The sequence below is a fragment of the Camelina sativa genome, chromosome 7 (genome assembly GCF_000633955.1).
Source record: "Camelina sativa cultivar DH55 chromosome 7, Cs, whole genome shotgun sequence".
NCBI classification, from domain to species: Eukaryota; Viridiplantae; Streptophyta; class Magnoliopsida; order Brassicales; family Brassicaceae; genus Camelina; species Camelina sativa.
The window spans coordinates 23,052,367-23,077,176 of record NC_025691.1 but is presented as its reverse complement, the minus strand read 5'-3'; the positions used below and the strand labels follow the sequence as shown (position 1 = coordinate 23,077,176).

At 36.3% G+C, this 24,810-nt stretch overlaps 4 protein-coding genes and 1 pseudogene across 4 annotated transcripts; 3 read left to right on the top strand and 2 right to left on the bottom strand.

Moving 5' to 3' along the window:
• LOC109125661 lies at positions 61 to 2,213 on the bottom strand. The gene is made up of 2 exons (XM_019227807.1): positions 1,293 to 2,213; positions 61 to 1,197 (listed from the first exon to the last, which is right to left on the bottom strand). The coding sequence occupies exons 1-2, from the start codon at positions 1,461 to 1,463 to the stop codon at positions 499 to 501; spliced, it is 870 nt and encodes a 289-aa protein (XP_019083352.1). The 5' UTR covers positions 1,464 to 2,213; the 3' UTR covers positions 61 to 498.
• Positions 2,871 to 4,297, bottom strand: LOC104704862 (annotated as a pseudogene).
• On the top strand, positions 4,326 to 14,080 carry LOC104702098 (transcription initiation factor TFIID subunit 2-like). The gene is made up of 25 exons (XM_010417923.2): positions 4,326 to 4,492; positions 4,756 to 5,089; positions 5,528 to 5,673; positions 5,788 to 5,854; positions 6,243 to 6,442; positions 6,530 to 6,683; positions 7,039 to 7,123; positions 7,232 to 7,323; positions 7,479 to 7,604; positions 7,735 to 7,788; positions 7,878 to 7,946; positions 8,289 to 8,386; positions 8,498 to 8,845; positions 8,947 to 9,034; positions 9,299 to 9,424; positions 9,510 to 9,566; positions 10,101 to 10,180; positions 10,264 to 10,306; positions 10,890 to 10,976; positions 11,147 to 11,236; positions 11,583 to 11,641; positions 11,724 to 11,814; positions 11,894 to 12,059; positions 12,151 to 12,334; positions 12,673 to 14,080. The coding sequence occupies exons 1-25, from the start codon at positions 4,362 to 4,364 to the stop codon at positions 13,898 to 13,900; spliced, it is 4,203 nt and encodes a 1,400-aa protein (XP_010416225.1). The 5' UTR covers positions 4,326 to 4,361; the 3' UTR covers positions 13,901 to 14,080.
• LOC104702096 lies at positions 14,237 to 19,297 on the top strand. Its single transcript, XM_010417922.2, has 14 exons — positions 14,237 to 14,587; positions 15,298 to 15,388; positions 15,546 to 15,630; positions 15,903 to 15,987; positions 16,392 to 16,461; positions 16,790 to 16,859; positions 17,260 to 17,305; positions 17,408 to 17,657; positions 17,733 to 17,941; positions 18,089 to 18,163; positions 18,255 to 18,324; positions 18,434 to 18,514; positions 18,649 to 18,728; positions 18,904 to 19,297. Exons 1-14 carry the CDS (start codon positions 14,472 to 14,474, stop codon positions 18,980 to 18,982), a joined length of 1,407 nt encoding a protein of 468 aa, XP_010416224.1. The 5' UTR covers positions 14,237 to 14,471; the 3' UTR covers positions 18,983 to 19,297.
• Positions 19,485 to 20,747, top strand: LOC104702095. Its single transcript, XM_010417920.1, has 2 exons — positions 19,485 to 19,817; positions 20,353 to 20,747. Exons 1-2 carry the CDS (start codon positions 19,572 to 19,574, stop codon positions 20,560 to 20,562), a joined length of 456 nt encoding a protein of 151 aa, XP_010416222.1. The 5' UTR covers positions 19,485 to 19,571; the 3' UTR covers positions 20,563 to 20,747.

Genomic DNA, 24,810 nt, shown 5'->3' with positions numbered 1-24,810 from the left:
TTTGGTCGTTTTTCTCCAGCAGATGCATACCTTTTTGTTTTCTTTCTTCCCCTTTTTATTTTCCGATTCGGAGGCATGATCTGCATATCTTGGACTTCATCTAGGACATCCCATTAAGACTTATCAGGTACTAAATAAATTGTCTTGCAATATGCAATTTCCCACAACTCCGTCCAATAATACTTAGAACACAACTCATGTAACTCGATATCCTTACCTCCATATTTTTGGAATGTAATGAAAGACTCCAATGCATGCACACAAGGATACTTTTGTATATCGAAAAACCTGCAACTGCAACTTCTCAATCGCAACTTCACCAAATAAGGCTTTTCGTCACTGTCAATGACATTGTATTCAAGTTCGAAACCATTTAGCTCTATCGCCTTTAGTTTCTCAGCAGTTGCCCATAAATCATGTAAGTAGTTCTCCACTAAAGGCACCAATTTATTTGCGACTGATCCAGACACAACATCTTTCCGATGTTCATTAAAACATTCAGAGAATTTTTTTAAGTATTGCATCAAGCATGGGTATCAAGAAGTACCTCCTTGCATATTTAAATACGCTGTTCAACGAGTCAACACAGTTGCTTGTGTCTAGGTTGTATCTATCTCCTGGAAAAACACATCTTGCCCATCTTTCTTTCTGGGTAGATTCTTCAAGATACTTGGCAGCAGAAGGATATCTTGTCGTAAAAGAAGCGTAAGCAATGTTGAACTCAGCCACTGTGTAAAACCTACTACACTCCATGAATCTCCATGCAACAACGTCTTTGTTGACGTTACGAGCATAACCTTTCACATTTTGGGATAAATGCCATATACAAAAACCATGATGAGCTAGAGGATACACATTAGCTATGGCTGTAATGAGACTTGTATTTCTGTCAGTCATAAATACTATTTCAGAAGAATCCCCAACAACGGTTTTCAACATCTCCAAAAACCAATTCCAACTTGCATCATTCTCACCATCAAGAACACCAAACGCCAAGGGATAATGGTGACAGTTAGGATCTTGAACCAACGCAAAAACAAGAACACCCTTATATCCGTTCTTTAGAAAAGTTGCATCTATAGTTATAACTTTTCTCATGACTTTAAATCCTTCAATGCTAGCTCCCAAAGCTATGAACAAGTACATGAATTTATTATTCTCATTGCAATGCACATATGATCTTGTACCATGATTAACCTTCTCTAACATGTGCAGATAACATCGCAGCATCTTGTAGCTTTCTTCTGGGCTACCTTTCAAATCAGTAACAGCTTGATTTTTNCATGATTAACCTTCTCTAACATGTGCAGATAACATCGCAGCATCTTGTAGCTTTCTTCTGGGCTACCTTTCAAATCAGTAACAACTTGATTTTTCCCTCTCAACGCCGTGGAATATGATATATTAACACCTAATTTTGTCTTGACAAGATCCATGATAATTTTCGGAGGTGGAGTTTCCATTTGCCCTGGATAATCACCATGTAAAAGAGAAGCAACTAATTGTGGAGTGCCTTGTCTCTTACTGTTGCTTGAACTTTAACTAGCCCGAGAGCATGTATGCATCTTGATGTGCCTTCTAATCGCGAAAATATATGTATCTCGAATCCTACCACCTCGTAAACCCCAGTTACATCCTTCTTTAGGACATTTGACCACATAACGCACCTTGTCCGACTTTACTATTTCAAAACTAAAACAGTTAGCGAATGAAGCTCTATCCACCACATCTTGCAATGCCTTCTTGTTTGGAAATTCTTGAAGTTTAGTCAGATCCAAACCGTCATCCCATGGTTCAATATACTTACACGGTTCTACAACAGGGCGTGGCTCAGTATATTCATCACCTTCATCACGTAATTCAGCTTCACCCTCTTTATTAGAATCACCCTCTACAGCCTTTTCTTTGCCTACGTAGACAACAATGGCGTTAGGTCCAATTTCACCATCCTTCGCATGTTGGTATTCAAAGTTCATACCGACAGAACTTTGGTCCACTGTGGGCATTGTGGGCACTGTGGGCACTATGGACACTATGGGAACTTGCTCAGGCTGAGGGTCAGAAGGGATGACATTCACAAACAACATACATCTTCGCTTCTCATAATTAACGGAGTCTAGATAAACATTAACATCCTCATCATCATTAAGCTCACAATGCTCCAATGTTTCTACCAGTAGTGGCTTGTAGCTCAGCTGCAACTGAACGTTACTTTCAACAAACCCAAGCTTCCTTTGTATCCTTGCTTTTAACATCAACAATGTTATATTCCTCTTGAACATTATACTATACATGCGTCCTTCAAATTTAAAATGTAGGCTGACGTTCTCGCATATTGTATCCTGCCAAACCAACCAATACAAAAAAATCATAATTAGTACTACTATTAGTTTTACTAGTTTTACTAAATATACCAGTATTACCAGTTTCACCACATTCTCTCTCTCCTATCAAAATCGAATCGAATGGTAAACGAGTTCTAATCTCCTTAATTCACTGAAATCGAAAGCCAAATCCCTTTCTTATCTAATAGATAGCTCAATCGACCAATAAACCTTTGTAAAACACCCAATGTGCTAAGCTTTCTTCGATCTAAATCCAATTGAATTTCTAAATTTACAAATCAAAAACAAATTCAACCAAAAGCTACTCTAATGAGAAGTAACACACCTACATTTTGAAGAACGACTTGATTCAACTCGAGTTGGTGAAAAACGACGGCAGTAGGAGCTCCGACGACAGAAGAATCGCCGGCGGCTGAATTGAGACGTGAGTAACCAGGTGGGTTTCTCAAGTCAAAAACGAGAGTTGAATTTGTTTTTTTATTTAAAAATTTAATCTAAATCAATGAAATTAGAAGACTAAAATCGTCTCACCATCTCTTATTAAATAAAGTGAGGGTATGAAGAATAGAGAGGGAGATAGGAGATTTGTCAAATTTTTTTAGGAACTTTTGAGACGTTTACTCCCATCAAAACCATTTATTTATATGGGTATAAAAACTTAACCCATACCCGTTAAAATAATAGACAAACAGGTAAATCCATAGGTTTTTACCCATTTTGACACCCTTAACTATCATTGCCTAGCTTGAACACCTTAGGCCATAAATTTTCGGTGAAGTAAATAGAGTTTTGAAGGCATCCGTGAAACTCATGAGCCAAAACCGAGAAACAAGTATCGGGAGCCAACATAAAGGCCTTGTCTCCCAAGGTCTTAACTTGTATCCCATTTTGATAACTCCTCATCCATCTTGTAAACCTTGAAACCGACCGTCATGGAATAGTCAAATGCGCGCTCAGCTTCTCTCTTTCGGGGACTCTTTTTGGGGAGGCGCTCGACAACATAAAGCTCTTTACAACCTTCCACAAATCTCATGTCTCCCCTATAGCCGTTAGTGATAGTTTCATCGACAGAAGTGCTTAGGTACCTAGAGATTTGAAGATCGGAACTAATACACCAAACAATGCCTTGTGAATCCAAAACATAAGTTACCCCTTTGCGAACTATAATGTCGGAGAAGTGATCACCCATTTGTTCAAGTCTCCTCAAGACATTTCCATTCCAGTAGTTGATATATCCATCCCAACCGATACCAAGAACTCCATGACGATATTGATCTTCTACTTCCTTGACTTTGACAAGAACACTTCTTAGGAATCCAGGATCCGCTAATCTTGCCTTGGCTTTGTGAACAACCACATAGGCTTCTCGAATCTCGGAGACAGTGAACTCCAAAAGATCGAGGCTCTCGGAATAACAGCGCAACGGAAGACGCGAGAGAGGGTCAAGGACACGGATTCTCCCGGAGTTGATGATGTCCACATCGGATTTGATGATCCAGCCCTTGCTCGGGGAGGAGGAAAGAGTGACTCGGAAGAAGGCGATGTGTGAGAGGAACGCACCGGGATCGCATCGGTAGACCTCGTCGTGTAGTAGGGTTTCGCTAGGGGCGATGGGATCGAAGTGGATGACAGGGCGGCGGCTCGGGAAAGGGTTGTTGTTGTTGTCCACACTGGAGCGCCGCCAAGATGTGCAGATGCTACGGAAGCGTTTGAGTTAGACCAATCTGCTACCATTTCTCCCAAATCTGGTTGTTTCCGCTAGGACCGCCGCTACTTGTGTTGTGTTGTGAGAGGACTTCCAAATTAATGGGCTAAATTTGGAAACGTTTTAACAAAAGCCCATGAGATGCACATACATGGTAAGATTAGACATTTTACAATAGAGTAGGGGAATATTTGTTAATGTTTAAAACATAGAGGAGTTTTCTGTAATTTAGAGGAACCAAACCCATCGATCGAAGGCTGTATAAAGAAGGTGGCTCTCCGGGCAAAACGTCTCAGGGGTAAAAAGGAAACATGGCGAAGGCTAAGAAGCCGAAGAACGAGGAAGCTCCTGGCGCGAAGACGACCTCGGAGAACACTGGAGCTAAAGTTCTTCACCAGAAGCTCTTTCTTTCTATCGACTTTAAAAAACGCCAAATCTACGGGTACGTTTCCTTCTCTTTTACTTTCGATTTGTTCATCTGCGAAACGAATGCGTGATTGTGATTTCTGGCTGCTTAATTCAATTCGCGATGAAGAAACCCTAATTATGAGCAGAAGTTGAATTTTACACCGACATTAGTCTTTGAAATTCTCAATTCTTGGTGAAATCCTCTGCTCTTGATGATTTAGGGTTTTACTTGTATGGTCCTTTGGTTTTATCATTCTTTGCTGCATTTTCATGGGATTTTTTTTTCTTTTTCTATAGTCATACAGAGTTAGAAGTAAGTGTGCCAGATATTGGTATCGTGGGACTACACGCGGAGAATTTGGGAATTGAGAGTGTTTTGGTAGATGGGGAACCCACTGTGTTTGAGTACTATCCGCATCATCAAAACTCTGAAACTGAGAGTAACTGGAACTCGGTCTCTGACCCTGCGTCAGCAGCTGATGCTGCGGCTATGGAATATGTCGGGGTTCTTAAGAGAGAAGACACAGCAAATTTACTGATTAACTGTTGCAAGCCCTCTAAGGATTTATCTGAACAGCTAGATAATGTTACTTTAGAAAATGGTTCCCAATCCTCCGGGGAGGCAAAACAGGTAATTTTCCTGATTTCCCTACATGTATTAATGAGATGTAATGGGACTTCAAATTACACGAACTGCCTTTAAGTGGTTGAACTACATATCGGAAACCGTGGTTGTTTTGACGATTTTAACTATGGTGTATACTAAAAGCAACATGGCTTTAGGGTTTTAGACTTCTAGTATTCACCTTAGCTATGCTTACTCTTCGTTTTCCTTTACTGCTTTTGTGGACCAAAGATAACACATATCAAGTTATCTATTATCGGACTTGTTCGATGCTAAATAAGAATTTACCATGTTGGTAGCTGAACTTTAAAAAAACTAATGCAATCAATACTAGTGGTAGCTATCGATACTTTTTTGTTATTCCTGATACTCATATCTTCTGCTATGGGTTACAACTGAGAACTGCCCTTTGTTTAACTACTTATATATCCTCATATGACGCAGAATGTTAAACTGATTCGGATTAACTACTGGGTAGAGAAAATAGAGTCAGGAATTCATTTTGATGAGAACATTGTACATACCGATAACCAAATGAGACGAGCCCGCTGTTGGTTTCCTTGTATAGATGATGAGTACCATCGTTGCAGGTATTCATTTTTTTAAGAACTAATTCTGTTTTCATGTTTCTTGTCTCTTGAGATCAAGAGTGGGAATCTCAACCTGTTTAACCATTTTCATTTATCACTTTGTGGTGGATGCAGTTTCGATCTGGAATTCACTGTTCCACACAACTTTGTGGCTGTCAGTGTTGGAAAATTACTTTACCAGGTAAGCTGTATATCTTTTATACGTGAATGGATTGGAGGAAGTACCATTTTGTTCGATCTAGTATTTTACGTGCAAATTTGAGTGGAAAAACTTACAAAAATGCTGTGGTTCTCATGACTTATAGTTATAGAATCTGTGTCAAATTTAGTTTCAGCTTGGATAGGAAAGAAGCTATATCCAGTCCTTAGATTATCAGAATATTGTGCTTAGTATAGTTATAAATGAATCTGGATCAAACAGAATATTTCTCCTCTGTTATATTGTAGGCACAACTATCTGGAAGGCTAACAGTATGTGGAATATGTTTAGATTTTCCTTCATTCAATCTTATCAGTACCTTTACAAGAAGGTTTAGGGGGGTTGGTTTTTTAAAAAATTCACACTTCAGGTTATGTGCAAAGAAGATACTAGCCGAAAAACTTATGTATACGAATTAGCTATTCCTATCGCTCCACGGTGGGTGTCTTTAGTTGCGGGACCATTGGAACTCCTTCCAGATCAAAACAACTTTCTCATATCTAACTTGTGTTTGCCGTATGATATCTCGAGACTTCGTAATACAATGGAATTTTTCCATGAAGCTTATAGGTCAGTAAATTTGTATTCTTACAATTCCTTGTAATCAAACTGAATCTAAGTATAATTTGCTGTCTACTGGAAAATCAACTTATACAGCTACTATGAGGATTATTTAAGCGCGAACTTTCCATTTGGATTCTACAAGCAAGTCTTTTTACCTCCTGAAATGGTTGTTTCCTCGTCGACTTTGGGAGCTTCTTTCAGTATCTTTAGCTCCCACATGCTATATGATGAGAGGGTTATTGATCAGGTAATGTTGCCTGGTAAATTGGCCTGTGGTTAGATGATACGTTTATCAGACGCATGCATGTAAATCTTGTGTATATGTCAATATTATAATGGAAGGCACACCCGACCAGAAATTGTATGATGCATATTTGAAAAACTACAACGAACGTATCTGAGCAAGTTAAATATAATTATGCATTGCCTCTTATGTATGTTACTAGCTGAGTTCATCTATTTCTTGCATTTCATCCCTTCATTGGAATATGGCTTTTGGTGTAGAAGGTTTCACGTATGTTTACAAGAATTTTTCTTTCCTTGTTGGTGTTTTATTATTTCCTTTATGCATAAATTTGATAGACCTTCAATTTTCTTTGCAGACAATAGATACGCGTATTAAACTTGCTTCTGCGTTAGCAAAACAGTGGTTTGGAGTTTATATTACTCCCGAGTCACCAAATGATGGTGGGCGCGTGACATTTTTTACACTTCGCTTTGCGTACAATGTTTTATATCAGCTTCATTTGAAAGCGTGTATCTTGTGATTCATGATTGTCCATGTTGCTATAACAGATTGGCTCCTCGACGGTCTTGCTGGTTTCTTGACGGATATGTTTATCAAGCAGTTTTTGGGAAATAATGAAGCACGATACCGGAGATACAAGGTTTATACTCACTACTTGTGTTTTTTTTTTCACATATACAAGCTAAAACTACAACAAGTCGAGTTAATCTTCCCTGGACGCCCCTGTAACCATTTCTGAACAAAGTCATGAACCTCGTATCTTGATTTTTCTGAATCTTTTTGGTGCAAGTGCAGGCAAACTGTGCTGTATGTAAAGCTGATGATAGTGGTGCAATGTGCTTGAGCGCATCTCCTTCTTGCAAGGACCTATTTGGAACTCATTCTATTGGGATGCATGGGAAGATACGATCATGGAAATCAGTAAGCATAATTTTCTATTCATATTTATCATTCCGTGCTCTCAAATTTTTGTGGCCGTGTATGAATTTCTGAGATATATTTACATGCGTTTTGTTACTAATAACAATTGTTTTCTTACTTATTTCTGAAGGGAGCAGTCCTTCAGATGTTGGAGAAGCAAATGGGCTCAGACTCGTTTCGTAAAGTATGACATGTTGTCATCATTTTTCAGGGAATCACTTTGTTAGTTTTCTTACACACGTGATTAACAAATTTCTTTTCGATGTTTTACAGATTTTGCAGAAAATTATATCTCGAGCCAAAGATCCATCTAATCCTATACGGTCCCTTAGCACGAAGGAGGTAACATGACTATACGATGATTTCTTCTTTGGGAGCTTTTCTTGACTGAATACTTTCCTTGCTCTGGGAGCATACGTTTTATCAAAATGGATTTGTCTCTCAGTTGTGACTTGATATACTTAACAATTATGTCATAAATGTACCCTCAACCATAATGTGATACGGCCAGTCATCCGTAACTTGGTTCAACAACTCATAATCGAATTGTATACAAATACAAAACAACTCCCTCGATTTTTGTATATTTGTCTTCTTGATCAACTGATTATCTTTCAGCTTGAATTTTCGAATTCAGTTTCTAATACATATGTGTGTTTCTCAAATTTCGCTTTTGAGATGCAGTTCCGGCAATTTGCTAATAAGATTGGAAATCTTGAGCGTCCATTTCTTAAAGAATTTTTTCAGCGATGGGTTGCATCTTGCGGTTGTCCTATGCTAAGGTATTTTTTTTTTGTATTATGAGTTACTTTCTTCTGAACTGAACTCAATAGATACCTGGATCGTCGTTAAATCTTTTCTCGATGTTCTCTACTGGTGTTTAATAATACCAGGATTGGGTTGTCTTACAACAAAAGGAAAAACATTGTTGAAATGGCTGCTCTGCGCGAATGCACAGCTTCGCTCGATGCAAGGTTATCAGTTATTGGGGCTACTTCTGATTCAGAAAACCGAGATGTGGATGTTGGCTGGCCGGGTATTATGAGTATAAGGGTTTACGAGATCGATGGAATGTCCGATCATCCAAAGTTGCCTATGGCTGGAGATAGATGGCAGCTACTGGAATTACCATGTCATTCTAAACTTGCTGCTAAACGCTATCAAAAACCAAAGAAGGGAGGAAAACCTGATGGGGCTGAAGACAATGCTGATGCTATAGTACCGTTAGAAAATAAAGCAAGGTGGGTTGCTGTGATACGCTATTTCTGGCATTCCTGGTCTGTTTAGTTTTCTTGCAACGACCACAAGAAAAAGAACTGATAGATTGAATGTTTCTCTGTAGCATTGAATCTCCTTTGACTTGGATTAAAGCTGACCCTGAGATGGAATATATTGCTGAGATTCAACTTCATCAGCCCCTACAAATGTGGGTAAGAGATTTGCTTTGACACTTCTTGAAAATATATTGTGTACATAACAGTCGACTTTTACTTTGGCTTTCTGCATGGTTCATGACAAGAAGCTCATGAGCTATGTTACGTAAAAGTGGTCGTTCTGTATTGTGTGTGTGCGTGTGTGCTTGTGTTGTCCTGTTAATTGTAGCCATCTGAAGATCCATCACTGGTTTGTTGACTACGCTTTAGGTTTAATTAATCCTTTCTCACACTTGTGTGTTTTCTGTGACTTTTGACCAGGTGAATCAACTAGAGAAGGATGGAGATGTTGTTGCTCAGGCACAGGCAATTGCGTCACTTGAAGCTTTAAAACAACACTCATTTTCCATTGTGAATGCGCTCAATAGTATTCTCACTGACTCCAAGGTTTTGTCCGTCTCTAGTGTACTTCTTTCAAATACCAGTTTGTAGATGTAAGTTCTTTTCTCCAAGATATTATTGTGACATATAGGTTTTCTGGAGAATACGCATTGGCGCAGCGTTTGCAATGGCTAAAACAGCATCAGAGGTATGATTAAAATTGTTCAAGTTCCAAAGTGACAAGACGTATAATTATCAAAATTTTAACTAGAGATTGCAAAAGGCACTGCTTTAAAAGTATAAGATCAGGAACTTTAATGTGCACTTTTTTATGTTTTTAGAGGAACGGAACACGGTGAATTAATGATTCACGTGAAATTTTATCATTTAAATAAAATTTGTGGGAACAGATTTCCTTTAGTTCAGGTGGGAAAAACTGAAAAAAAAATAATTGGAAAACTTCCATCTACTAAATTGCAGAAAGAATGAGGGGAGGAATTTGTTTTTTCTGATCTCCATATTCCTATCATCAATCTTCCATTCATCTTAATCCCATTTATTCCTGGCATGTTTAACAGATTTCATATGTTGTATGTCTATTGGTTTAAACTGCATGCTATGCCATCTTTCAACTTATTTTTGTGAACTTCACCTTTTTAAAGGTCTCATGCACTGCTTTTTGTGTCCTTTGAAATAAGTCTTACTGCAAATGTTGAGTTAAGCTCATTTCTATTTCTAACAGGAGACTGACTGGGCGGGTTTGCAACATCTAATAAAGTTTTATAAAAGTAGAAGATTTGATGCAGAGATTGGACTCCCCAAGTGAGATTGGTGCCTTTTAATATTTGTACATCTCTTTGGTAACCAGTGGGAGATTTCTCATAAAACTGATGTTCTCCTTTCAGGCCGAATGACTTCCGTGATTTCCCAGAATATTTTGTGCTTGAGGTAATGATTTAAGGTAGGGTATGAGCTTGATATAGTGTCACGAATTGATCTCAGCTGTTAGCTGGAGATGCTATGACATGTCATTTCGATATGATAGAAAACTGTTACTGCTCTGCTTAGTATATAAATTGGGGTTCTCCTGAAAAAAATTAGGCAACTAAGTACTATGTCATGGTGGAATAGAAAACAAATGAATGTTGAGCCAATGAAAATAATGAGCATAAGTTCGCAAATATCCCAAAGCTTCTTTCGTGTTCAGTTTTTTAGGAAAATTTCCTTCTGCAGAGAGGGTGTGATTTATGTTTCTCTTCCTAGCCTGCTTACCTCCGGGGGTTTCCATGGTTATTCCTCTGATACTATGGTTTGTAACAGTTAGCTCTTCTGTTTCACTCGTGGCTTTTTTGGTTATTGTTAGGTTGAATCTATTTTTTCTCTTGAACTTTGAACTCTGTTATAGAACGTCTCCGTAGGAACATTTGGATTGGATCTCCTGTGTTATATCTATCAATCTTGTTGCAGTAGTAGTAGCATGCGACATTCCTGACTGTTTTATCTAAATTCATTGTTATTTGCTTTGTCTTAGGCCATTCCACATGCCATTGCAAGAGTTAGGGGAGCTGAGGGGAAAAGCCCTCGAGAAGCTGTTGAATTTATATTACAGCTTCTAAAGGTATACATCTTCATAGTATTTTATCATGTACTAATGACGGTAAATTTTGTGAAACTTTCGTAGCTTACTGATATAGCCTTCTTATAATCTATGAAACATTAGGTTTATGCTTGTTTTCAGTCCATATTATCATCTTTATTGATTTCGCCGTTTCTCCTTTATTTTTATAGTACAATGACAACAGTGGGAATCCGTATTCTGATGTATTCTGGCTTGCTGTGCTTGTTCAGTCAGTTGGTGATCTCGAATTCTGTCAACAGGTCTGTGATTGTTATCATGTTAAGGCTACTCTACGATTTATTAGCTAATTTTTATTTTGGTCTTTTCCTGCTGACGTTATGATGGGTAGAAAAACCCCTTCAAAATTTTATCAATAAAAAAAAAATCGTACTTGACAAGACAAGATTTAGTACTTAGCTCATCTATTATATTAGCTGTAAATATCTTTATCGACATCTCATGCTTTTATGAAAAAAATGAAAATATTTGGTCTTGGAGGATGAAGGTGGTGACAGAAAAAAAGTGGAGCTCTGTTTTATTCCTATTCAGTTCATATGCAAAGATGTGAATTGCTGAACACTTTATGTTTCTTTGTTTCCCTGGCAGACTTTAACGTTTTTAGCCCCTCTTCTGAAGCGCATTGACAGACTCTTGCAGTTTGACAGGTAACCTCGTGTTTGATGTTTATGATTTTATATGTTTTGACAGAACTTGTTACTGAAAGCTTGTTGGAGATAAATGTACTAGGTTGATGCCGAGCTACAATGGCATCTTGACAATTAGCTGCATCAGAACGTTGGCACAGACTGCTCTCAAGCTTTCTGATTCCATCAGTTTCGTAAGTTCTTTCCATATTTTTCTCCAATTTCTCCTTATAACGCTGATAGCATCAGAAGGTTGCAATTAATTGACTTCAGGAACACATCTGTAAACTTATCGAACCATTCCGAAACTCGGATACAATATTGCAAGTTCGTGTAGAAGCAAGTAGGGCACTTCTTGACATCGAGTACCAATCCAAAGGGATAAGTTCTGCTCTATTGTTGTTTAAAAAATATGTGGTAGAAGAATCATCTTTGAGAGGTTGGTTACATTCTCTTGCTGGGACATAGCAGCTTTCTGTTTCTGGTAGAGTTCATTTATTTCTTTTTATATATTTGGCTCTTGATTACAGGGCAAGTTAAATTGTGTGTACATACGATGCGGTTATGTCAAATAGCAGTTGGATATGACTCCGACGATTGCGTCGACACTGTTAGTCTTCTTGATTTGCTGCATCTGTTCAAGAGCCATGTAGTATTCAACAATGAATTTCTTCGCCACTACTTATTCTGCATTTTCCAAATCCTCGCTGGAAGGTCTGTGGCTTTTACATTCATTGTCTGCCAGATAATTTTCACAAGTACTCTTCTCATGCCGTGCATTTGTTTTTTTATTCGTTATGGTTTCCTGTGGGTAGCACAAAAGTAAGTCTTGAGTCATAGTACATAATTTACTATTTTTCTTAAGCTATGAAGGTTTTGTAGCTGATGCATCGTGTTTGTGGACATTACTTTATTCCCTTTCGTGAATTTTGTTTGAAATTCAAGTGTCTTCATTTTTGAACCTAAAGAGAATTACATATTGGTCTTCTTCTGCTTTCACCGTAGTTTTTGACATTCTGAACAGAATATACTTACCGTTATCTCATTTTCAGACCCCCAACGTTGTTTGGAGTGCCCAAAGAGAAACCTTTGCAGCTTGTTGATGTGGAGGCTTGCATTGAGCCGAAGAATGTATTCTCGGTCCCGGAAGCAGAAGCAGGGGGGCCTTCACTTTTGGCGCTTGGAGATGCCAAAGGAAAATCGCTGGATGTTGTTCCTTTTGGCGTTCCAGCGAGATCACAGGAAATGTTCATGCCTATTGTTTCTGAACTGAGGTTTCCAGAACCTGTCGCTGCGTATGAGGCTCAGCATCTTGAACCTCACATGGAAAGTCAAAACCAACCTTTACTTGAAAATCCCATTGTTAATGAGATTCCACTGGATGGCGAAGCCCCCAGAGAAGAATTAGCTAATAGGGACGTAAACCCAAACCCTCCGATAATGGAACGTCAAAAAGAACCTGATGTGGCGTCTGTGTCTGTTAGTCACGAGGTCAAGAAGTCTGTTATACGGATCAAAGTCAGACCATCTGGTGCGACCAGCAGAGCCGAGGGATCAGCACGATCCATAGAAAGATCTCAAGGGATTGTGGTACGCCATGATATAGACAGGGGACAAACTAGTTCAGCTTCAGTGGACGCTCCACAGAGAATCTCAACGGATGCTGTGAGCATAAGCAATCAGAATCACGTGGAGGAAGTAAATTCGTGTCACGATGTTGGATCTCGCATGACCGCAAGTATCGGCAGTGTAAAATTTGTAAGCGAAGGCGATACATTTGGGAAAGAGTTGCAATGCACTGCTGAGTCTGGGAAAACTTCGGCAAGCCAGAAAGCAGATAATAACATCCAGATCGCAGCGCCTAGCTTCATACCAGTAGATCATAGTATGGAAAACGAGGCGCAGCAGAAATACGCGAGCCTTCAAACACTATCTGTTAGTAAAGAAAGGGATAAGAAGAAAGACAAGGAAAAGAAAGAGAAGAAGAGGAAAAGAGAAGACCCGGTTTACCAAGAAAAGAAACGGTTAAAGAAGGAGAAGAAACGGAAGGAAAAAGAAATGGCAAAGCTTGTGAGCAGCACTTCGGATCCAGCTAGGGAGAAGCAGATAGAGAGTGTCGTCGCGGAGGCTAAAAAAGTAGAAGAGCCAAGCAATGGTGCCGAATTGGTAAAGGTTGAAACAGAGGCTGAGCCATCAGCTGAGCCATCAGCTGAGCCATCAGATCGTCCGATTCCTAAGTTCCGAATCAAGCTGAAAAGCAAAGCGTTCAACAACTCGTAAGGTCTGAGGCAGTCGTTTTGGTGTTTTAAAACTGCTACTGATTTTGTCGCTATGGCTTGTTAAAATATCTGATTAAAAAAAATGCATAGAATCGATGAGTGTGACTTTGTATTCAAAAAGCTTGTTGTTGTTGCAATGCAAGCTGTGATGATGTGATTTGTCCAATGCGCTTTAAGCCTCTCTCCTAGCTTTGAGTTGAAGCGCGCTCCACGTCAGTTTCACGAACTAACGTTAGAATTGAAACAGTGCACAATTAATACTAATGGACCGATCTGATAATTAATAACCTGCAGCTTTTTATTTAATAAGTGGGGCTGTGGGATTAGAGAGTTTAGACAAAAAAAAAAAAAAAAAGGAACAAAAATAAAATAAGAGAGAAATTAAGGAAAGAGGGGAAAAGCGAAGGAGAAGCACTGTGGAATCGAAAAACATATTTTGCTGTATTCATTGATCAACTTGGCGTCTTCTCCAACTAAATCGTCTCCTCTAGTCAAAAGAGAAATAGAGAGAGAGAATGGAGGCAAAGCAGCGAGAAATCCTAATTCCGTAAAGAGAGCCAAAGACAAGAACGATGAACTGTGGGAGAGTGTTCAAGTCCGTACAAGCCTTGGTGGCTCACATCTTTCTCTTGTCTTTCACGCTCGCTTTGGTCCTCAAGCTCGACCACACCCTTACTTACTCCTGGTGGTTAGTTTTTAGCTCCTCTATTTTTTATTTTTTATTTTCTCCCTTCCGTCTCCTTATCTGGGACGCTCTGAAAGACTCAATTGTTTGGAATCGAAAAATTCTGCCTATTCGTTATCGCGTCGTATAAAATTAAGATTTGAGGATTTGGATTTAGAGCTTAGGGTTTTGTAGAAAACTCGAAGACAAGTTGGGCTTTTCTGTTTTTTTTTTTTTTTTACCTACTCTGTACTGTAAACTCCGAGGTTTTGCTCGCATGTGTTAGTCAGATAATTGAAAATTTGATTTACAAGTCTAACAAGTTCTTGATCGCTAGTATCCATTCCTTTCTCAGTTAAATAGGAATATTCCCCTTTTGGAGACTCGTGTAATTTAAAAAGTACATCCTTTATCTGGTACTATGAGACAGGGAAGCTTCTCTTCGTGTCACGTGTTCATGTACCATGTAGTACTATGTTTTAAATGAAGAAACATATAGAGTTTACGGTTTTGTGCAAGGACTGCAGACGGAAATGATGTCATCTAAACTGAGTCGTTGGGAATTCCTTTTTAGGATTTCAGATTCTTTCAGCTTTCTTTGAGTCTATAGCTTTTTGGGGTTTATTTTTCGTGTGTTATCCATTTTCTGGTGTTGGTGTCGGTGTCATTCATGTATGCAATCGGGTAATACATAACAACAAACCGTATCTGTTCTGGTGATTTTGGGGATGCAGGGTTGTGTGTCTACCTCTGTGGGCTTTCCATGCTGTTGTTGCACGAGGAAGATTCTCGCTTCCTGCTCCAATCGCTCCTCGTAACCGTCATGTATGTCCCTTACTTCTATAACCACAATATTATTCAAAGGCAGTGTTATGATTTCCAGTATATGCTTAGCTTAGAATAACTGATGTTAGGTTTAATTTTGAGATGACACTTTGTGATATCTTGGCTTGTAATGATTTGTTTCCTTTTTGGTGTACAGTGGGCTCCATGTCATGCTATTGTAGCAACACCGTTGCTTATAGCTTTCGAATTGCTCCTCTGTGTATATCTCGAGACTGCATATGGTAAATAACCGCATCTTATATGGTATTTAAAGACTTTTGTAGTTTAGTATCTTGACAAGGAAAAATGGTTCATGCTATACTCAAGTGGTGAAGCAAATGTTGACGATATGACCCTGAAAGCTTCTTGGAGTTTTGGTGTTTAAATTGATGATTAGATTGAATAGCGTCACAAAGAACTTTATAAGCTTCTGTAGTGTTTTCTTGATGTCTGATACCTACTTTCAGTTCCTCCCTGTTTACTGTATTTTATGTTAATTCTATTTGAGATGCAGCTCGTTCGCTGCCAGCTGTGAGCTTGAAGATTGTATTCCTCCCTTTATTGGCGTTTGAAGTAATAATACTTGTGGACAATGCCAGGTATTGTAATAGGATATGTAACACCGGTTTCTATTTCAATTGCTTCTCAAAACCATTTGTTCTTTCTTTTTGTGAACACAAAACAAATTGGTTCACATGAGCGATTTTGTTTCAATTTTCGGATAATATTGTAAGATAGAGGTTATGGGTTGTGTAACAATGATTAGAATTCAAGGCTAATGCAGCTTTGTTATACATTATACATGATTTGTGATTGCATTTGTAATACGTCCTTCGGTTGAGAAGTGAAGCTACTGAGGTTTGTGGGATATTATTATCTGGCATATGAAGCTAGTACCAATGATTTGAACTTTACTGTTTCCTTAGTTGGAAAAATTATTGGAATTATTAAATCTGCTATGTCTATATGAAGTTCTTAATATACCACACGTTTTTTCTTTCAGAATGTGTCGGGCACTGATGCCTGGAGATGAAGAGAGCGTGAATGATGAAGCAATATGGGAAGCTCTTCCTGTAAGTCATACTACATTTTTTCCATTAAGCTGTTGTTAAAAGTAATTGGTTGAGCAGCTTAAGACGTTATCACTTCTGTCTTTACTTGCTTAAGTTGCATTTAGTTTCTATGTGTGAGTTATCAGTCATATACAAATGTTACCATTCTCTTTTTCCTAATAACAAGACTTTGGACTCTGATAAGTCATGGATTGAGAGCACTTCTCCTTTTGGTCAATTTCTGTAATTTTAGCTTACACAGTTAGGCTGGAAGAAATTTCTGATCTTTGTTGGTGGGAATAAGCTACTTCAAATAAACTTTTCAGATGCTTCTTTTTGTTGTTTGCAGCATTTCTGGGTTGCAATTTCCATGGTGTTCTTTCTGGCTGCTACAGTCTTTACCCTCCTAAAGCTGTCTGGTACTAATCTCTGCCATTGTGATAGGTTCTGTAATTTTTGGCTAAACTTTCAAGTATCTACCTAACATGGGTTTTTTCTGTTTAGTGACCATTTAAATTAGACAATGTCCCCAGGAATGAAAACCTTTAAATCCTGCAGGATGAGTCATTTTAACTGTTTGTATGAATTCGGATGCACAGAAAATTGAATTTCTTAACTGGTGGAACAAGTCAAGTTTTAACATTTAGGGCTTGAACACCATATACTTTTATTTGTTCCTTCAAATACTTATGCATAGCCACTGACATATTTTATATAATCATATTCTTCAGCTGTCTCACTAACGATGCGGATATTGCCATATTCACCTATCTTATATAAAAGATGTCCCTTAATTCCTTATTGTTTTTTTCAAATCAGGTGACGTAGCTGCTCTTGGCTGGTGGGATTTATTCATAAATTTTGGGTATGCACTGTCTTTGCCTTTTTTGGTTACATATATAAATTTCTTAATGCTATTGGTGGAATTGATCATGATTGCAATCAATGTGCACGTTTTTGTCTGCAGAATTGCGGAGTGCTTTGCTTTTCTTGTTTGTACAAAATGGTCTAACCCAGTAATTCATAGAAGCTCAAGTGACAGAGAAACCGGGTCATCTTCTACTACTATTCGATATCTTGACTGGAACAGTGGCCTTGGGGTTTTTCCAGAAGACGATAGGCACCAAGATTCAACATGTGGCCTTCAAGACATTGGTGGTCATATAATAAAAATTCCCCTCATTGTATTTCAAGTGGTACTTTGCATGCATCTAGAGGTACACAACATTTCTGTCGATCCTACAATTCTTGTGTTTGGACATTTCTAAAAAGCTTGTGGTTTGAACTTTCAGGGGACTCCTGAAGCTGCTACGTATATACCTGTCCCTGTCCTGTTTTCCCCACTTTTTCTGTTGCAAGGCGTTAGTGTTCTATTTGCTGCTTCTAAATTAATAGAGAAGGCTGTTGTATTGCTGCGCGACGACGAAGATGATTCAGGATTATATTTTAGATTTTCATCCAGAGCCCACGATTGCTTAGGTTTCTTGCACCATGGATCCAGGTGAGAAATATGTTTAGCTACTTCCTTTGTCTGTTTTCAATGCACAAAAGTTATGGAGGCTACCAATAAGAAATTTTATGCTGTCACTGAATTAGTAACAAACATCAAGTTGATGCCTAACATGTGATCCTCTACGTACTTGCTTAGGCTACTAGGTTGGTGGTCAATTGATGAAGGAAGCCGGGAGGAGCAAGCTCGACTATACTTTGATCAGGACTCTGGGTTAGTAGTTAGTACAATTTAGCTTCTATGTGGTCCAACGTAAATGGTTATATCTGACTTGCTGAAGATTTCATGAAAATATGTGGTGCAGTTACAATACCTTCTGTGGCCATCCGCCTGAAATAGTCAAGAAAATGCCAAAGAAAGAGCTTGCTGAGGAGGTATTTTCACTTTTTCTCTTACTAGCAAAGATTGTGGCTAGTTCATATTTTTATTAAGTCTTTCGTCCTCTGGTCTCAATACCTTCACTTTTATTTAATTCCATGTCAGGTGTGGAGACTTCAAGCAGCACTTGGGGAACAAACAGAAATCACAAAATTCAGTCAGCAGGAATATGAGAGACTGCAAAATGTAATGCTCTCTCCCTCTGCTTCTGATAATTACACTTCTCACTCTAAAGGGGTTTAGCTTTCACAATTGTTTCTATTTCGATGTGTGTATTCGTTGGACTAAATTTTCATATTTCGGTGCTCCCTCTGTTCCAGGAGAAAGTGCTGTGTAGGGTTTGTTTTGAAAGAGAAATCAGTGTGGTACTGCTTCCATGTAGACACCGTGTTCTCTGCAGGTACCCTATACTATTCGATTTTTATGCCTATTTCACAGGAAATAACTGAATTTATAGTTTAAGCTTTTTATAGCAAGTGTCATGAATCGTACTAATATTCCAAGTGCAATTGCGACATTTTTGTAGAGCTCTCTGATGATGTCTGCTTATGTTTTTACTGCCGTGTTTGTTGCAGGAACTGCTCAGACAAGTGTAAAAAATGTCCCTTCTGCCGTATAACCATCGAAGAGCGGCTCCCCGTATATGATGTTTAACATCTAACTTGACCCTCTTCGATATCAAAGATTTTAAGTGTATATATAAGTATGTGTAGAGAGGATATGATGATTCACACTCCTTTTTTTTTATCACCCATCTCTACATTGCGCTGTCTTTTTATTTGTGTGAATCAGCATTGAGTACAGGTCAAACAGAGCAAGTCTAGTATATATCGTATGCGGTATGCCTCATGTTTAGGCTTTTTTGTAATTATTAATTAATACCTCTGACATACTTCAGGGAGATATTGTTTTGTTTTGTACAATACATGTGTTCTTGACTTCTTGTTATCATGTATTTCAATCTCTGGATCTGGTGATATCTTTTTCTCTCTTAAGAATAACTTTCACTGAACAAACCAGTTGTAATCTGGGTAAATTAACTGATTTCGGCCTTTTTGAGATAATTATTGGCGGGTTATAAACAGATTATTTTTGTCTCCAAATGGGCCGAATCTGGCCCAATAGACTTGTTTTGGGACAAATCGAAGGCGACGGGAGAGACCTAACTTAACTCCGGCCAACCGAAATAGAAGAAGAGAGAGAGCGAGAGAGTGAGAGTGACGGCGAGGAAGAAGAAGAAAAGATGTGGTTCGCCGGCGGTGGAGGAGGAGGACTGAGGAAGCTCTGCAGAGCGTCGGCTATTTTCGATAATGAGATGAGATATAACTCATTGTTGGTAAGAAACATGTCGAGAGAACGAGCTGTAAACGTCCGGAAGATAAACCCTAAGGTTCCGATCCAAGAAGCTTACGCCATTTCCAATTCACTCTACGATCTCTTCAAGCGACATGGTCCTCTTTCCGTTCCCAACACTTGGCTCCGCGCTCAGGTTTAATTCCCTCGTCTCTGTATTTATTATATTCTTCTGAATCTTCCTAAACCCCCCACCATCAAATTGATCTGAAATGGTAATTAGTCGCCGTGATCTTGATCTTCGATCTTTCGTTTCTCCTACTAATGTTTGATTCTCTGTTGCTTCGGGACTATAAACTCTTTAGATTGGATCAATGGTATAAGTTTATTTGCTTGTGCATTGTGATTTGACTCGTCTTTGCTAAGGGGTTTTAAGAACTTTACGTATTGAAATGTTTTGATCATAGTGATATAATAAACTCAATACTTGGTGATTATATGTTACAATAACAACAGGAAGCTGGGGTTATACTTATATCAATGTTCTGGAGTATAAGCTCTTTAGGTCAGTGGTTTAAGTTCATATACTTGTTCACTGTTTGTTTGTTTTTATGTTAGCATATAAGTTAGTGTGGTTTGACTCAGCTGTGTAAGTTGCTAACAACATGAGTTAATTGAAATGTTGGTGATCATAGTGATAAACTCAGTGTTTGGTGATTGTGTTGCAATAGGAAGCTGGGGTAAGTGGACTGAACAGCAAAACGCACATGAAGCTATTGTTGAAATGGATGAGAGGCAAAAAAATGCTCAAGTTAATCTGCAACCAAGTTGGTTCATCGAAAAAGTTTTTTCACACCGTTTTACCTGAAGATCCTCTACAAGAACAACCGGCTGCTGCCCCTGAGATCAACAAACAAGCCTATAAGAAACGAAGCAAATAAGGACACTGGAGTCTGGAGATAGAGATAGCAAGTCTCTGTGGACAATCTTGTGTTTTATTTCTTTGGGTTTTGTTGTTTCTTTTTTTAGTTGCTGGTGTATAAATTCTTGAGAAAGTCATGACTTTGTTCTTTGCTCCGTTCCCTTCAATAATATAGATGACTATATATCACAGTTGTTTTAAATCTTTGACATTCTTTGTACTTACTGTTAAACTTGCCATCGTTGTGCAAAAATCACACTTCTCAATTTTTAAAGGACGATACTATGGGTCAACAGATCACAAAAATTTTATACTGTAAAATAAAAAACTTAAACCACTTTTTTATAAACCAAACCGATATATAATTTTGTTCTAATAGTAAAATCTAAATCTTAACCACATCATTTGTAAACCTAAATCGACATAAAATCTCGTTCTAATTGTAAACTTTAAACTCTAACCACCATTTTTAAACCAAACCGACATAATTTCGTTCTAATTGTAAAATCTAAATTCTAACCACATCATTTGTAAACTCAAACCGACATATAATTTCTTTTTAATTATAAAATCTAAACCCTAATCGCCTCATGTGTAAACCCAAACCAACATAAAATTTCGTTCTAATTGTAAATCTAAACCAACCCAATATTTAACTTTTCTTAATTAAAGGTATACAAAATTTGTTTTCTTAATTTGTTTGCTTTTTAATTTAATTTTAATTTACCTTTAAATGAATATTAGATATAAGATTCTGATTTGGTTGAGAGGAGAAGAGGTAAATACAAGGAGGAGTGAACCTTAGTATTTTTTATTTTAAAAACCTCTTAAACAAATACAAGTAAGAGTATCATCTTTCTTTTCCAATTTAGAACGTCAAAATCTTTAAAAAATGATTTTTAAATGCAAATTTTGGAAATATTAAATACTCCCTCCGTTTCAAAATATAGGATGTTTTAACTAAAACACGCATATTAAGAAGTCTTTACTTTTAACAAGTTCAACCAATCAGAAACAATACTACATAATATAAAATACTAAACTAATCTAAAAGTTGCATAGAAAGTTGAAAACATCCTATATTATGAAACAAAAAAATTCTCTAAAAAATCTTATATTTTGAAACGGAGGGAGTATCTTTTAACGTTTTTTTTTTTTGTTGAAACAAAGTGTCTGCGGTCAATAAGAAAAACAAAGTGTCTTTTTTCATAGACATAGAATACTAGCTATATTTTCTCATAAAATCAAACTAGCGTCTATAATCTGATTTTATGAAATTAAAGAATGTGGTGATTTATCATATACTAGGTAACAACCCGCACTATGTGCAGGATAAATCGATTTAAAGAAAATTATTATAAGTAAAATTATTATTCGAAAACTAATATTTGTTTGTGTCAAATGTAACTAAAGTTTTTCATTTATTTGTTTAAAGCTGCGTTTTTTGTGTAAAAATATATGTTTCGCCCGTAAAATCTTTAAATGTGTAAAAACAAATATTGATAAAATGTTACTATTTACTGCAACATGTCTTTTGTGTGGTTTAAAAATCAAATTCATATCTCTTATATTTTATTTTGTAATCATAACAATTTTGCATGTTTCTTATGTAACCATAACAACATATACTAAATTACTCAGTAGTTTAATTAATTAATTTTATTATATGTTAGTAACAATCGGATTCTAAACTATTTTTTTTTTGAAGATAATCTAATTTATTGATTTAATATTTGTGATTAGACTATTTAAATATTTTGAGTTAGTCGGTTTGTTAATATTTTCTATAAATAACAGATTATTACCAAAAAATCATTATAAAAAAATTAATGAAATTTCAAAATCAACGTATTCGTGTAAGAATACATTTCACCCGTGAATTATGTGAACGTGTTAAAAAAAATTTATAAAATGTTACAATTTATGGAAATATATACTTTGTGTGCATTAAAAATCAAATTTTTATATTGATGGTTAATCGAATAACTATAACAATTTTTCATAATTTAATAATCACTCATTTTAAATATATTATGATTTTTTCAGTACTAAGTTTATTTATAATGATAAGGTTATTGTCACATTCCTTTTTTATAGCACATAGATTAATGTACAATTAAAAAGTATATTCCTATTCTGTTATCAATATTTCTATTTTTTAATGAATAATCACACTAAATGTTGAGATTAATTAGTTTACATACTTAGATATATATAAATTATTACACATCATGATATCCTCTAATTTATTGTCATTTTTATATTTATTTATGAATATCTATAAATCTGTATTTATTGGGAATTAAGTTTCCTTTAATAAGTTGGAGATAATTCAGGAGTAATATATTTCTTTTTATAATCAATTATAATAACTATTGAAAACTTGTTATTTAAATTATTATGGTAATAATACTAACATAAAAATAAAAAAAATTTATATTATTTTGTTAATAAGTTATATGTTCTTTATTTTTATTAACTTTAGATATTTTTATAGCCTTTTTAGAATAATTTACTTATATTGATTTTAAGAAATCAATATTTTATATTGATTTCTTAAAAATAATATAACTTTGACTTGTATATTTGTAAGTAAATTTTAGTGAAATTTTGACTTAAAATAGTATGTAATTATTTAATTAGTTTTAATATGTGATATTTAAAATTGTGTGAAAATTGATGACATATCTAATTATTATTCATTTAATTGTTTTTTTAATATAATGACATGTTAATGTACTTAAGTAGAAAATTTAATGGTTTTTTTGCTAAATGTGTCTCGAGTTCTCTGGCAGAGACACATCAGCTTTTTCAAGAGAATGCTTCTCTTTTAATATATAAGGGATTGTCGGCCAAATAAAATCTTCGAATCTTTAATTGAATTTTTTCAACACCAAAATTAAAAATTTCAATCTAAATGTCGTCTCTTCTGCCTCACAGTCTTTTCATGAATTATACTGGATTCAAAAAAATTGGATTTGTTAATTGATTAATAGGATATTGCACAATTTTAGCGCAAATCAGATTTTTGTAGGATACATTTATGAAAAACAAAGTTGATAACCATGACATATCTTTCATACAAATCATCAAATGTACACTAAATAAGAATAACTTATAAAGATTTTGGAAAAAAAAAACTAAGCATTCCTCTTTATCCATTAATTATTCTCAAATGTAGTTTTTAGTTGGGATGTAATATAAGAATTATCGATCAAAAGATTAAAAAAAAGGTTAAATAATAATCGAATGATTCAAATTAAAAAAAATTTAAAAAAAAAGTTTTTTAATATTTGAAAAAATGAGTGGAGTGCCTTTTATGCAATTTATAAAATATTTATTGACGAAAATTTGCTACACAACAATTTTGAAGAGATGTTACTTTCTCATCTCACAGTCCCAAAGGGAACAATAGAGATCGGTGTATGGAGGTTGAACACATAAGAGCATGCCCATTCCACATCCTCAAATGTGTCTCTAACTTTTAATAATATTAAAAATAATACTAATCTAAGTTTAGATCCTAACTTGATTTTGTATGGAATCCGAACTATTCTTATCAGCAACCGCTAACACCAGGTCCATTGGGCCGTAAAAGTTGTGCTCACGAAGAAAATCCTCGAGACTGGGTATAAGATACTCAACCTCATAGAGTTTGCTACCACCATCCCTGTTTTTCTGTATTCTGCAGGACTCCAGATTGGCGAAAATTACCACCGGTTGTAAACTCGGTGGTGGTGTTTGTAAATCCGGCGGTGGGTGCTTGTTCCATTTTTTTGAAAAGAAAAAAAAAATCCCCAATTTGAAAGCTGGACGGCGGCTTGAAACCCTACCTACTCTTTTAATCATCAAGGATCAACTCCTTCTTTGTCAAATTTTTAATAGGACTTTGAGATTAATCTCAAAACCCATTATAGTTTGGACTCTATGTTGGATATATATTGGAATTTAAACTAATTTGAGCTTTTCTTTTTGCCTTTTAGTTTTAAGAACTGTTTTTTTTCTCTAAAGAATTGTGTTATTTCTTTGGACTTCTCTTTATCTATTTAAAAACGTGTGATTGAAGCTTACCCCGTTTTAGCGATTCCCTTACCCAAGTTAACGTCTGTTAATTCGTATGTTTAATTTAACCAATTTTTAAAAGACAAGGTTTTATTTAATATTAATTTAATATATCATGTATTTTTATTCTAACCAAAAATAATTGGTTATTAAACGTCTAAATAAAAATAAGTTTGAGTTTTGTTTTGACATTTTTTCCCTAACT